The sequence below is a fragment of the Trichosurus vulpecula genome, chromosome 5 (genome assembly GCF_011100635.1).
Source record: "Trichosurus vulpecula isolate mTriVul1 chromosome 5, mTriVul1.pri, whole genome shotgun sequence".
NCBI classification, from domain to species: domain Eukaryota; kingdom Metazoa; phylum Chordata; class Mammalia; order Diprotodontia; family Phalangeridae; genus Trichosurus; species Trichosurus vulpecula.
The window spans coordinates 60528619-60543253 of NC_050577.1; the positions used below are offsets into that span (position 1 = coordinate 60528619).

The window sequence follows — 14635 nt, forward strand, 5'->3', positions numbered from 1 at the left end:
TTTCAGGTGCTGATCAGTGGATTCTTTCTATTTCTTTTTTTAGAGGGGGAAAGGCAGGGCAATTGGGGTTGATTGACCTGCCCAAGGCCACACAGCTAGTAAGTGTGTCAAGTGTCTGAAGCTGGATTTGAACTCAGGTCCTCCTGACTCCAGGGCCAGTGCCCTACTCACTGTACCACCTAGCTGCCCCAGGGTTCTTTCTATTTCTATTTTACCCCCTGGTTCTAGGATACTGTGGTAATTTTCCTTCATAATTTCTTGAATATAATGTCTAGGCTCTTTCTTTGATCTTGGTTTTCAGGTAGTTCATAATTCTTAAATTATCTTTCCTCAATCTATTTTCTGGGTGAGTTGTTATTCTGATGAAATACTATACATTTTCTCCTATTTTTCGTGCTTTGATATTTTGTTTGTTTGTTTGCTGAAGTTTCATGGAGTCCTCAGCTTCCATTTGCCCAATTCTAAATCTTAAGAAATTCTTTTCATCAGTGAATTTTGGTACCTTTTTTTTCATGTAGCCAATTATGTTTTTAAGGCATTAAATGTCTTTTAGCAATTCTCTTTCTTTGCTTTCATTTCTTTAGTTAATTTTTTTTCTTCTACCAACACTTATTGGATTTTGAAAATCATTTAACTCCTCCAGGAATTCCTGTTGATCTTATGTTTAATTCACATTTTTTCCCTTTGAGGCTTTGCTTGTAGCTGCTGTTTTGACTTTGTGGTCCTCTTCTGAGTTTGTGTCTTGCTTTTCCCTGTTATCATTGTAATTTTTATGAGGTTCATTTTTTGTTGTTGCTTTCTCTTATTCCCACCCTATTTCTTGATTTAGAACTTTATGTTAAATTTAGGCTCTGTTTCCTGCAATGGAGATGGGGAGGGGTAGTGTCTCAGGCTTTAGGTTTTTTTACACTGCTGTCTTCAGAGCTAGTTCTGAGGGGCTGGAATTTTTTTGGTGCTTCCAAGATGGTGTGATTTGGGGAGAGGTGTGGTCACTACTCTCCTGGTCTACACTCTGGTCCCTCACTCTGGCCCCTGCTCCCTCGGGATCAGAAAATATATTGTTCCTCAAGCTCCCTGATCCCTTGGGGCCAGAAAAAAAAACATTCCTCAGGATCCCTGATCCTTTGTGACCAAAAGAAATAATGCCCTGAGGGCTTCTACTCCCTCTTGACCAAAAGTGCCTCTCTTGCATTTGAACTATGACCCAGATGTCATTGTAGGTAATGGACTTGCTAGTGTCTGGTCCTGTCTCCAGAGCTAGCAGTGGGATACTCTGTAATCTCCTTCTGACCAGTTGCCAGTCCCCCTTTCTGTGTCTATCTTGAGGGCTCCCAAACTTGCTGCTGCTTCTGTCACCACCACCTGGTCCCACCACTAGAGTTTCAGCCACGTGGGCTCCAAGTCAGCCTCCTCCCCTGTGTCACAGATCTCCCTTTCTGACCTCCTGTGTTGTCTTGGGCTGGAATAATGTCTCTGACTTTTTGTTGGTTCTGCCGCTCCAGAATTCAATCTAAGGCTCTATCTTAAAGTTGTTTGGAAAGCTCAGCTGAGTGCTTTCTATACTTGCTTTCTACACTCTGCCATCTCGGTATCATCCCCGGAAACTATCCCTCCTTTCATTGTTAAGAGATTTAGTAAAAGGTTTGATTGGAAAGGATGTTACAACTAAGAGCTAAAATGAGATTTGGGGATTATCTGTGGATTTCCATTATCCATGGTTCTCACTCTCTCTCTCCATTACCACAGACAGTAATTGCTAGTCTAGCTCCAGCATGACAATATGAAGACAAGAGAATTATCTGTTTAGTTTGCTCATCTTTGTTTCATTGCTTCAAATAAATCAGCAATTCAGGTTTACAGTTAATAGAATTAAGTAATTTAACAATCTTGGTTCAAAATGAGAGATTTTTCTTCCATTATTTGGTAATTCTTCAAAGCAAATTCCTTGTTATCAAAAATAAATATCACCTGTTTCTAAGGAATAATAATTATTTAAGTATTAAGGTAAAGTGAATTCTTCTGGTCTAGAAAGTAATATTGTTGAAGACATGACAAACAGTCTGCCTCCATGTCTATCTCCATGGACCAAAGAGAAGAAATTTTTCTTGTGGCTTCGAAGGCCTACATGAAAATTTCATAAATATAAATATATTATTTTACACGGTCTCAACTCTAACAGAATATCATATTTCACATGATAGACTACAAGTATCTGTCTTGCTGTAAAAACTCGGCAAATAATGTTAAACACTTTCTAATCCTATTATATGTACAAACTCCACATGTAAAGGTTGGACTGAGTTGGCAGAGGAGTCTAGGTAAACACACATCTTGCCTCCCCCAGGTACACAGTATTGAATGGTGGATAAAAAGAGCTTTCTACTCAGATTCCCTCAGTCTCTTGGGCATTTCAACAGTATACCTTTAAAAACGAAGATTCAAAAATAATAATACTCAAGTCCTATGAAATGAATGGCTTTTATCTGTATTTCCCTAAGTCCTATCATTCAGAGTTCATCTAGCAAGTTCATCTACCCCCTATACCTAAGCCATTACCTCTTATCTCTTTGTTTACAAAATCTAGTTACATATAAAAACTCCAGGAGATTTTTTAAAGCAAATTTGTCTCTTTCATTTTTTCCTTTCTTTATAAACTGGATGACAGCACATCACAAAACTAAATTACAGTTTGACAACCAACTTTGACACTCACTTTATAAAATCTTATTTTATGTTTTTTTGATTCATTCCCTTCAGTAGTTTCAAAGATTGTTTCTTGTTTTGTTTTTAAAGCAGTTAGATTATAGCACCTTAGGTTGGAAATTCATTATAAACCACCCCCTAGAAACTACACTGTGATCAGTCATAACTTTCACATGTAGTTTCTTTTTATCAATTTGAACCCATCATTGGAAAATAACTTTTTCTGACACATTCATTTTAAGTAAAATCTCACTAGATTCTTATTTTATCCTTGATTTATACAATTTAATATTGCTAATCAGCTGCTTCCAAGGTGTGTGTGTATATGTATATATATATATATATACCTATTGCAGATTGCCTCTGCTGAGGTATATGACCCTGAAGTCAGAATTTTATATGGTGAGAAATTAAGTTATACAAAATTAATCCTCAATAGATAACAAGTACCTTTCCGACCCTTTGAAATGAAACATCAGTTCGTGTCTGCAGGGCAGATTTATAAAATATGGCCTACGTTCATGGTCATTCTGAACTTGGAAGTGCAGCTATGGATCTGTTTGTGCTTGCTGCCCCAGTTAGAGAGAATAACTCTCCAATAAAGAACAGGGTGGGGAGAGAGTGCACTCCTAGCCCTGCTCTAGAAAAGGGGAATTATCCTTCTCATAATATTTAAATATGAACCAAAATATTCCTAGGAGACAAAAAAGGAAATATGGCATTTTAATTGATGAATCAATGCAATCCAATTCAATAAACATTTATTAAGGGCTTCCTATGGCAAAGGTATCCCTTGAGATAGGGGTAGGGCATGGACCTGTGATTTCATTGGCAGAGGGACCTCCCTGAGGATACAACTCTCTCCACAAACACAGACTGTCATCTTCTCTTATACATTATAACTTATGCATTAGAGTTGGCTAGAGCAGAGATGTCAAATATTCAGCCTGCTGGCAACATTCCCTAGTGCCTCTGAACCAGACTAAAGTGTAACTGGGAAATATTTAACAAAATAAATAAAAATACAAAACACAAAAATAAATAAATACAAAAATAAATGAAAATACAAAAAAAACCCATAAATAACATTACATTTTACAACTAAGTCTGGGCAGGCAGAAGGGATTCTATTGTATAGATTAGTGGTCCCCATCACTATTTTAGTTTTACACCTCTGGCCTAAAGGACCCAGAGGGTAAGTGACTTACTCTGGGTCATATAGCTAGTATTTGTCACCAAGGAGAGAAAAACCAGAAGCTAGATAGTACTGACTGTCCAGCAGCTTACATGCTTGTTGGGACAGAGATGTAATATGACTATGTCTGTCACAGACAAATAATAAATACTCTTACATTACTTTGATGTTTACTGGTTTCCATGGCATGCATTACATCAGGTGGTTCCTTCATATGTGAGTAGTCCGATATTCCTTTAGCAGCATCGTATTTCTGTTTGTAGAGAACCTTGAAAACAGAAGTACATGCAGATTTTTTTCTCTTTCTTTGTTACATCAAATACTAATATTTTTAATTTTCATTCAATGAGAATTATAATTATTAGATTACACAACAGATAAAATGTTTTCTTATTCATTGGAATTCCACCACCAATGGTGTAATTTGTTTTAATATCTAACCAAGATAACACATGTAACTCTTTGTTCCTAGTACTACTGTTTACATTTCTAATCTTGGCTCTTTAGCTAGTACTCATGAATGTCCACTAAGATCTACACCAAATCCTACTTTAATTCAAATCTCAGACCACATATCGGGGAAATCTATAGGATTTGGGGATCTTTCAGGCTATTTTAACACATACTGGCTCTATCTATATGATGCCAAAATAACCAAAAATGAGAGGTTAGGGGGAAAATCAAGAAAACCATCTGTTCTGCATTGTGTAGGCAAAGGAATCACGTGGTTCCTGAATTGTTCACCCATCTATAGATTGTTTTGACATTATATAGCTACAGTTATGACAGGAGCAAATTCCATGCTTCAAGTTAACATCAGAAAAATATACCACCTACAGTAATTTTTCATCTAATTCAATGATCTCCAAGTTTCCAGATTTTTACAGAATCAATAGAATTATTTCAAAGATTCTTTGCCTAAAATTTTTGGATTACTGAGTCAATATTCAAGTTTATTATGAAGAGAGAGATACGGATGATGTGGTTGATTGAGGCTAGATCTGAAGAGTATTAATATGGGTTTAAAACCTACTTTTGATACATCCTTGCTGCGACTCTCTCAGTTCCCCAATCAACCATCAAAAATTGTAAGTTACAAACAAGTTGCCACTCAGCAGTGGAAAAGTAAGTTTCCACAATGGGAGTTCTTCCTAGTCTGATGAAATTGCTGTTATACCAAATAATATTTTCCATTACTAAATTGCTTGGCTAAGTTGATAGCTGATTATATAATTAAAACTAAGTATTTAAGCAAAGTATAAAGTAATTAATTGTGCTGATATAAAAAAGTAGGCAATAGAACTGCAGATGGCAATCAGTAGCTACTAAAACTTAGCATTTTCTTAAAGATATTTTTCTTCTTTCACAGCACTGAGTATTCCAATGTTTTATCATTTCAACTGCCTGTTACACAAATGCTATGCGATGAATATCACATTTTACTGTGAAATGTTATAATACATTGCTTACAATAAGAAATGAGACTGTGAAGAGAAAATAAGAGATAGAGAACATACGTTTTCAATAAACTTGTACAACAGGACATAATTATGAAAGAAAATAGAAAATAATAGAATATTAATAGATCATCATTTTGCTTATTGAGATAAAAAAATCCTTTCCAGGTCAATATCTGTGATCAAATGAACCACGATCTTATGATTATGAAAAGAGCAACAAACAGCCATAGAGGAAGGAGTCCTAACATCATCAATGCTCTCTTCAGGAAAAGAGGAATGAAAAATCAGGGTGAGGGAATACAGCAGGGCAGATCAAAGGACCTGATCCCAAGGCAAAATACCCAATATGAAAGAAAAATTTGAGTGAAGATCAAAAATTGAAGTTGACATCATCGAGGGCAACATATTCTTCCCTCAAATGTCCCATGGTGTCTTATGTCAGATATGATCTGTTTGAGTATGCCTAGAATTGGAATCCAGTGGGACACCTACTGGGTGAGTCATTTAGCAGGTGTGACCTCAATGAATATCTAGCATGGGAGACTGAAAAGAAGTCAAATAGAACATAGGAAAACCAATAGAGAGGTGTGTTACAAGAACCTAGAGAAGAGAGAGAATCAAGGAGAACTTGGAGATCAAAAGTGGCAAAGGCTGCATCAAGAAAGATGCAGATGGGAAAAAGGGATATCAGATGTGACAATTAAGAAACTGTTAGAACTTTGGGAAGAGAAGTTTACATAACTGATTGCTGGAGCTGTATTCAAAGGCTTTCCAGCATGGAAGGACCTCCAGGAATCCTGGAACTTATGGCGAATTGACAACGGCCTTCAAGAACCAAGGTTCACTTTCATGCTGCCATGAAGCACTGGAGTAAGATTCCGATAGACTGCTGGGCTAGAGAGATCATATGTTGAACATTATACATCATGCCTCATTTGGAACAAAGTCCCAGAAACGTCATATAAGATATTTAGATTAACAGCATAAGGATGACAGAGATCCACAGATAAGTTCATACTGTTTGAGTGATATATGATAGTTCTTCCATATGTTGAATCTAAAATGCTTTCTTTTTTATTAGTTCTCATTATTTCTTATCTGTTGTGTTTATTATTTTGGGGTTTTTATTTATGTAAAATGAATTCATGTCTAGAAGCCAAAGGAAAATGAAGAAACTATTGCTAGCTGTACAGTCAAGCTGGATAAACCTGGAATCTAAATATCTTGGATCAATTTTACACTCTCCAGACTTATCAGGAAACTCCTCAAAGTTAATAAATATTTGTTGAATTTTTAAACTGAACTTTGAACTTCATTTTGGCAAGATTTTAGCAAAACTTGTAATTCTAAGACTTCATGATGGAAAGGAAATGAAATGCCACTTTCTGGTTAAGGTCAAGGATCACATTTAATTTATCTTTGTGTCCCACAAAGAACATATTAGATAGATAGGTAGATAGATAGATAGATAGATAGATAGATAGAGATAGATATAGAGATAGAGATATTTATATTATAATTACATATGTATATGTGTGTGTGTGTGTGTGTTTCACACAATACCAACCATTTATATGTGTTTCATCAGTAAATACTTCACCACCTTTGTATGTGTGGATATAATATATATATAGTTGGTGGTTAATAAATATTTACTGATGAAATTGCCATTTTAATACAGTATTAATTAGAAGTCTTGAGGAAGAATGAATAGAGTGCTTGGTTTGGAATCAGGAAGATATGGGTTTAGATTCTACTTCTGATACTTACTAGCTATATAACCTTGAGCAAGTCCTTCTATCTTCATGTGCCACAAACTACTCCCAAGAACTTATTCTCTGTATAATAGAACTGTTGAGATCTACATGGAGTTCTCACACTGAGAATTCCTTACACTAGCAAAATCACAAAAGCTTGGAGCATCCATGCTTCAATCTCAAATGATGTCACTGGAGGCTGTCATAGGGTCAGACTCCTCTTCCAATGTACTTTGGAGCACTTTTGACTGTTTTTGAAGGACTTTCTAACCTCTTGTTTGAATGCCTTTGTTTGGCCTCTGAATTCTCAATCCCACAGGATTGAGAGGTCACACTTAGCTGCTTATTCTTTCTTTTTTTGTCTTGCTCTTGGGAAAAGTTCTCTTTTTCTCACTACTATTTCTAGTAGAACATCACACATAATACCAACCAGTGCTTTTGGTAGCTAACACAGGCAACTTTTTCCCCCAAACCATTCATAACCAAACATAGAATGTATCTAAACCATGAGTAAGAACTCAAAGCAAGATAGTATTATATGAATACTAGTACTCATTCCTCATTTCTTTGAGGCACTAAATGTTTTCATTCCAGAATCTTTGACATTTAAAAAACTTAAAAAATATTCTTTGGAGTTTCTTTCCTGTTTTTACTAGCATAGCATAATGTATTAAGAGTAAGAAGATTCAGATTCTAGTTCCAGCACTGCCTCTAACCAGTCTGTACTTAAATTTCCTTGTCTATAAAATAAGGGAATTTGACCAAATGATCTTAGACTCCCAACTTTATGACTCCATTTCATCATCTGAATTCTGAAATTTTGCTTATATATTTGAAATGTTTATACTACTTTGGTTTCAACCGTAAAGGGGTATTGACTTGGCCAAAGTGAATGAAAAACATTCTGTTTTAATTTTCTCAGTTTGGTATGGGACCTTAGAGGCTGAGTAGTCATTGCTCTTACAGAACTGTGGTTAGGTGTGTATGGCAGGATTTTTGCTACATAAATCTCAAATTCAGTTCCTAGTACTCAGCTCTAATCTTCTAACTTAAGCTAAGCAGACATAGGCTATGTCTAGATGAGGGAAATGGATGAAACTGCAATAGCCATTTGAGAATGGGAGCCATTCCTAAGGGATGAGAACTTTTTCAAGATGGCAGACACTCAAGGTTTAGTTTTCAACCAAGGCAGTTAGAAATACAAAGTTTGCCCTATAAAGATGGGAAAAGATGACTGCCTTAACCACAACCATAAGACTATTTGCATCTGGTTGTCCCAAGATTTTATTTATCATATCAGAACTAAGGGGTGAAAAATTCTGAGTTTTACAGCATTTTTCATGATGTCTATGCAGAAAATATAATTTCTAGAACATTTACACGTATTTCATTTTGACATTGTATAAATAAACAGCATAAGGTTATTCACACAATGGGCACATAAGATTGAAAAGCTTTTCTTTTTTGTTAAGGTCTATGAGTTTTCTTGGAAAAAATATTATAGTAGCAACTTAAAAGAATTAATTACAAATTATTATGAAAGAATAATAAACCATGAAAGTGGAAATTATTAAGTTTTTGAAGAGAACAACCCAGATCATTAAAGAAAATGAAAATAGATCCATTAAGAGAAGATAAAAGAATTAGTCTATGTATGAAAACCACTTTACAAATCTTTAAATCTCTATATAAACGTGTGCTGTTTTGGACTTGACCTGTGATTTTATTTATATAGGTAACTTCCAGATGAAGAAAATCACTCTACCGATGCAACTTAATAGCCTTGGATAAAAAGTGGGCTACAGAATGCAAAGAAGTCAAGAGATTTTCCCAGGATCCTCAGACAGTACTATCAACGTTGAGGTTTGAAAAGAGCTCTCCCAGGCTTTCAGGTCAACTCTCTAGTCAGTCTCCCAAAGGCTAGAGTATGTTATTGTTATTTGGAATAGAAAAAAAAAGGATAAAAATTACCAGAGGAAAAATAGTTTATATAGAGACTAGAATTAGAAAAAAGTAGGTCTGCATTGTAATGATGGAAAATTTGATCAACGATAATGAAGAGCTACCTGGCATTTTCTCTACCAACCTGGAGATCTTTTTAAAAAGGGAGGAAGGAAGGAAGGAAGGAAGGAAAGGAGGGAGGGAGGGATTATTTATAATGCAAACATCAAATCACAGAATTTCAGAAGGAAGGGGCTTCAGAGGCCAGGTAGTTCAACCCACACCTCCTTCCTCAAAATCCCCAAAATAGGCCCAGTAAATGAACATCCAGTCTTTGAATTAAGACCTTAAGATAGTTTTCTGAATCATGACTCAGTCCTTCAGGTGTTAGCTATCTGTCCTAGCTCAGGGAAATGTCCAATTTGATAGGCATTCTTTTTATGTCTTTATCCAACTCATTGATAAAAATGTTATTTAAATTTCACATACCATTGAGTACAACTTCACATTAAAGATATCTAAAATATTCTTGTCTGTTTGTGACCAAAGCAATCATTTTATATATGGCATTAAAACACCTTGAAAGTGGTTGAGTATGATATATAGTATTAGCACAGAACAACAAGGATGCAGGTTTCCTCTAAAAAAATTAACGGAATACTTACTAAAGGATTCTTCCAAGGATTATATCATTATCTTTGGTCAAATGAGATAATATTCTTAAAAAGCACTTAGCACGGAGCCTGACACACAGTAGGCACTATATAAATACTTATTCTCTTCCCTTTTTGTATAAAATTATACACACACATGCTATATAAATATCTATGAAGAATTTTCTATAACAAAACATTAACTTGGCTTTTTTTTCTACCTCAATATGGCTCTATGGCATGAACTAAGTTATTTGGGAGGAGGTGTTTTGTTTTGTTTTGTTATTTAACTTTATCATTCAGGCAGCATTTTGTTATACTTCAGAAGAAAAGTTTGTTAGCTTTCTCTGGAACTCTCCAGGTATTCCAAAATCCTCTGGACTTCTGATGCAAGGTATATATACACATAATACTAAATGTATTAAATGACTTAACTTTTACAAAAATTATTGATTAACCGATGTTCCTCCTTGATCGCCTGTTCATAAGAAAAGTTTTCTGAATCACGATTTTTCAAATCTAAACACTGAGGCATAAAAAACTAAACATCAAAAGTTTATACATCCAGGGGCAGCTAAATGGCACAACAGATAGAGTGCTGGGCCTGGGGTCAAGAAGAGTCATCTCCATGGTTCGAATCTGGCCTCAGACACTTACTAGCTCTGTGACCCTGGCAAGTCACTTAGCCCTGTTTGCTTAATCTTCCTCATCTGTGGAGAAGGAAATGGCAAACCACTCCAGTATCTCTGCCAAGGAAGGCCCCAAAAGGGGTCATGAAGAATCAGACATGACAGAACCCAATAATTTGACTCAGTCTAGCCATTTTTTCCAGTACCATACCATTAAAAAAGAAGAATGGAATAGTAGATAAAAGGCAAGCTAAGAAGAAAAGGGTTCAATACTACCTCTGACACATGGTAGCTGTGTAACCAGGGACAAGTCACTTATTCTCTGTGTTTCAGGCAACTCTATAAGACTATAAGTAAAGTACAAGATGATGATGTATAATGATAGAGGAGGTGTTATGGTATTTCCCTACACCAATGAATGCCAGAAGCCCACACCACCTCCATATCTTTCCACCAAAAAATTAAATAAATGTATGTATATGCATACATATGTACATTGATATACACACAACAATATATATATGTGCAAAACAATATTCATTAATACAAATACAAATCATCATTTTTGAAGGTCATTGACACATTAACCAAACTGACACCCACCCCACCCCACCCACCCACACCCATGGAGAAACTTCACAAAGTGGAGAAAACCCCCTAATCCCAAAATAGTATTTAAAGATCTGAAAATGCCACCTTTGTTGAAAAGTAATAAAATAAGGATTTGCTTCTATTTTGTAATTATTGCTTAATTGTTTCTTGTCATCTACATGAAGGGCAACATGTAATCATTTGCTTTATAAGTAGCCTATATCAGCAAGTAGATGGATGACCAGATGTTGGCGGTAAAAATAAAGTGTGCGTTAGTCATGGTCAGGGATGTAGAACCTCAATCTTATATATTTTTAGCTTCACAGCCTGTATCTGAGATTTCTTTACTGCTGACTTAAGTAGAGGCTGGATTTTATAATTACTACGTACTAAAAGATGTTCTGGAAATGATACCAAGGCTCAACATTTAAAAAGAATTATCCGTTTTCAAAGCTCCATGAAGGAAGCTAGGCATTCCCTGCCAAAAAAAAACCACAGTGTGGGTGAAGTGAAATGAAGGAAAAAGGGTGGTCTGTCTACATAGGATTTTAAACTATGTTTGTTGGTATCAAGGCTGGAGGAGGGAAAGTCAGGTAAATGTATCATCCAAGGGTCTTGAAAGCAGGCCCATCTCCAAGGAAGAGTTAGAACTCCTGATAAGGTTGTGAACCAATGAACAGGAAGAAAGTACATCCCTGAAAGGTAAAGGGTCACAGAGATGATCAAAGGGACTAGAGAAAAGAACAAAAGAACTCTGATCATTTGTTCTGGAAAACAGAAGATAAGAAACAGACTCAGGACTTTTGACCTTATCTACATATTTATTTCACAGAATCATGACACTCTTACTCCACACTGAACCATAAACCATGATGATTTGAATAGGATAAAGTTGAAAACAATGGAGAAACAGAAGAATTAAATGAAAGATGAAGGAGGAAGGGAAAGTGAACAGGTAATGCCCAGAATTTCAGTTTCACTAGAGACAAAACCATGATCTGTACCAATGAGGAAGTGCCCACACCAATGATGGACCAATCATGGATTTACTGGAATACTGGAATATACTTGTGGAAAAGATAGAGAGACATGGGCAGTATGACTGGCATAACAGCTAGGCCTGCAATTTCACTGATACAGGAATATCTCAGGTAAGGGAATGAATGCTACTAAAGCAAGGTGACACCTTTTCTGCAATTTGTAACCTTAGAGAGTGGCTGAGAGCTCTGAGAGTTTAAATGACTTGCCTAGGATAACAGATGAAGGACTTGACCTTAGATCTTCCTGGTTTCAGGTCCAAATCCAGGTCAGATTCATTATTCTCTGCTGTCTACCTAGGTAACCAATGGGACAATTAAATGAATCTGGAACTGGTTAACTGCAGGCTCAAAAAGTAGCTTTCCATTCATTCTAGCAGCTTCTTGGCTCATTCTTCATGATTTGTCTTGACTACAGTCCCAACCATTTATGATAAGTGGCAACTGCTAAAAAGAAAATAGAAGTTAATGCTTCAATGCCAACATAGCAATGAGTCTTTGTGGAATACTCCAGGAATCTGCCACTGGCCTTGAGCTAGTTCACATTCTTATCAGAGCTTTGGATAAAGGCACAAACAGCATGATTATAAAGTTGGTAGATACAATGAAACTGGGAGGAACTGCTAACATAATGGATGACTGAGACAAGATCCAAAAAGGTTCTGACAGATTGGTGAATGGAGCTGACGCTAATAACATGAAATTTACTAGGAACAAATGTAAAGTGTACAGTGTAAATTCAAGATATCAACTTCATAAATACAAGATAGATCCATGGTTATACAGCTGTTTGAAAAGTTTCAAGAGGTTTTAGTAGACTAAGCTCGGTGTAAGTCAAGAGTGTAACAGGACAATCCAAAAAGCTTGCATGGTCTTGCAGGTTCTAGGACTGGGAAGTGTCAGTCCCACTGTACTTTGCCCTCATCAGACCTCAAAGAGGTTCACTTCTAGGCACCACAATTTAAGGACGACATTGATAAGCTAGCAAACTTATAAGAGAGGCAACCAGAATGGTGAAGGCCTTTCATTCACGTCATATAAGAATCATTTGAAGGAATCATAGATGTTTACCCCAGAAAAGAGATGACTGGGAGCGCAGAGGTCATGATTGTTGACTTCATGTATTTGAAGGCCATCATGTGGAAAATGAATTATTCTTTTTACCCCCAGAAGATGCAAAGAGGTAAATTTAGTTTTGATAACATGAAAAACTTCCTAAGAGTAGAGCTATCCCCAAGTAGAATATCTTTAGAGATTGGGAGTTCCCCTTACTGGAGGACTTCAAGCTGAGGCTAAATGTCACTTTTTGTGTATGTTATAGGAATGAATTTTCAGGTATAGGTTGCACGTGTTGCCTGCTGACTTTCTCCCAACTCTGAAATTCTGTGATTCTGAGTATTTGGCTATAAAATATTAGTAGGACTTTCCTAGAAGCATGGAATATTTCTCTCCAAAAACATAGTCTTCTGAAATAAGAGATTCATATCTTTTAAGGACAGTTCCCAGTGGATATCTTAGGATACCATCCTTTTATTGAGAATGGAGAGCTCAGAGATGGTAGGAGGGCTTGGGTTAGAGAGCTGTTAGAGGTAGTGGCAGCACAAAGGTATCTGTATCATTTTCAGCCTCTAAAATGTCAAGTTTTACCTGTCTATTGCAGTGCCCTAATCCTCTAGTTTGAAAAGGTCTCAGTGGGAAGATACTGAGACACAGACCTAAGAAATTCAGTAAATACTGATCAGATTAAAAGAGCACTGAATTGGAATTGTGGTGCTAACCATTATATATGTGGCCAAGTTTCTATGTTTCAGGGCTCATTGCAAAAAAAAATGGCAAGATGATAATGACAACGACAACAACCATGATGCTTGTTGCTGTTGCTGACGATGATGATGATGACAGCGACAATGACAATCATAGTTGATTATGATGATGATATCACTCACATTTACATAGCAAGTTACATTTAAAAAAGTAATTTCTCCAAGTTATCTTTAAGGAAATTTCTATGTATGGGATTCCAATGTGTCATATGACCAAAAAGCATCACTGAATGAATCTTGTGACCAAAAAAAACCATTGTCCTCTACCTGAAATAATCATGTATAGATTTCCTTTTTCTAAAATCAATACAAATATATACACCACTGGGTTTTAACTGTCATTCGACTTTAGATGCCCCAGTTTTTACAAACAATTCTATTTTACAATTAATTGCAATTACAATACAACTAACTGTAAATAATTATTCATAATAATTATGTAAATGATTATTCATTCTCAATCATTTTTATTAGATTATGTCTTTTGCTTTCCATGCTCAAACAACAGTTTTGGAAAATTTTACCTCACTCTGAAGCTGTGAAACCTCTCTTGCAAATACACTGTCGATCGTGGCTGGCATCTGCTTATACAGAGAATTGGAAAGGTCTGCCTTGATGGTGCCTTTGTACTTTGCCTGGTGAAACAGAAGAAGACATAACATTTTTCTCTTTTGCCATGAATATAGAAAGAGGATTAAAAGAATCATTTTACTGGAATTGAACTGAGGATCAAAAATTTTTTTTAAAATCTTCCAAGACTTTTAGAAAACTGAAACTTTTAGGCAAGGTATTAAGAGATGGATGATAACTGAATTCAAGAGATTATGGAGACAGCTTTGAATGAAG

The 14635-nt window shown here is 35.9% G+C and overlaps 1 protein-coding gene across 2 annotated transcripts in view; it reads right to left on the minus strand.

Annotated features, from left to right (window-relative positions):
- The window catches only part of NEBL (nebulette), a 144005-nt gene that overhangs the window by 114531 nt on the left and 14839 nt on the right, over window positions 1–14635 (minus strand). For both annotated transcript variants that reach the window (XM_036761958.1, XM_036761956.1), the window contains 2 exons: window positions 14314–14424; window positions 4056–4166 (listed from right to left, as the gene is read on the minus strand). In XM_036761958.1, coding sequence (XP_036617853.1) covers window positions 4056–4166; window positions 14314–14424 — 222 coding nt within the window. The remainder of the gene's footprint in view (window positions 1–4055; window positions 4167–14313; window positions 14425–14635) is intronic.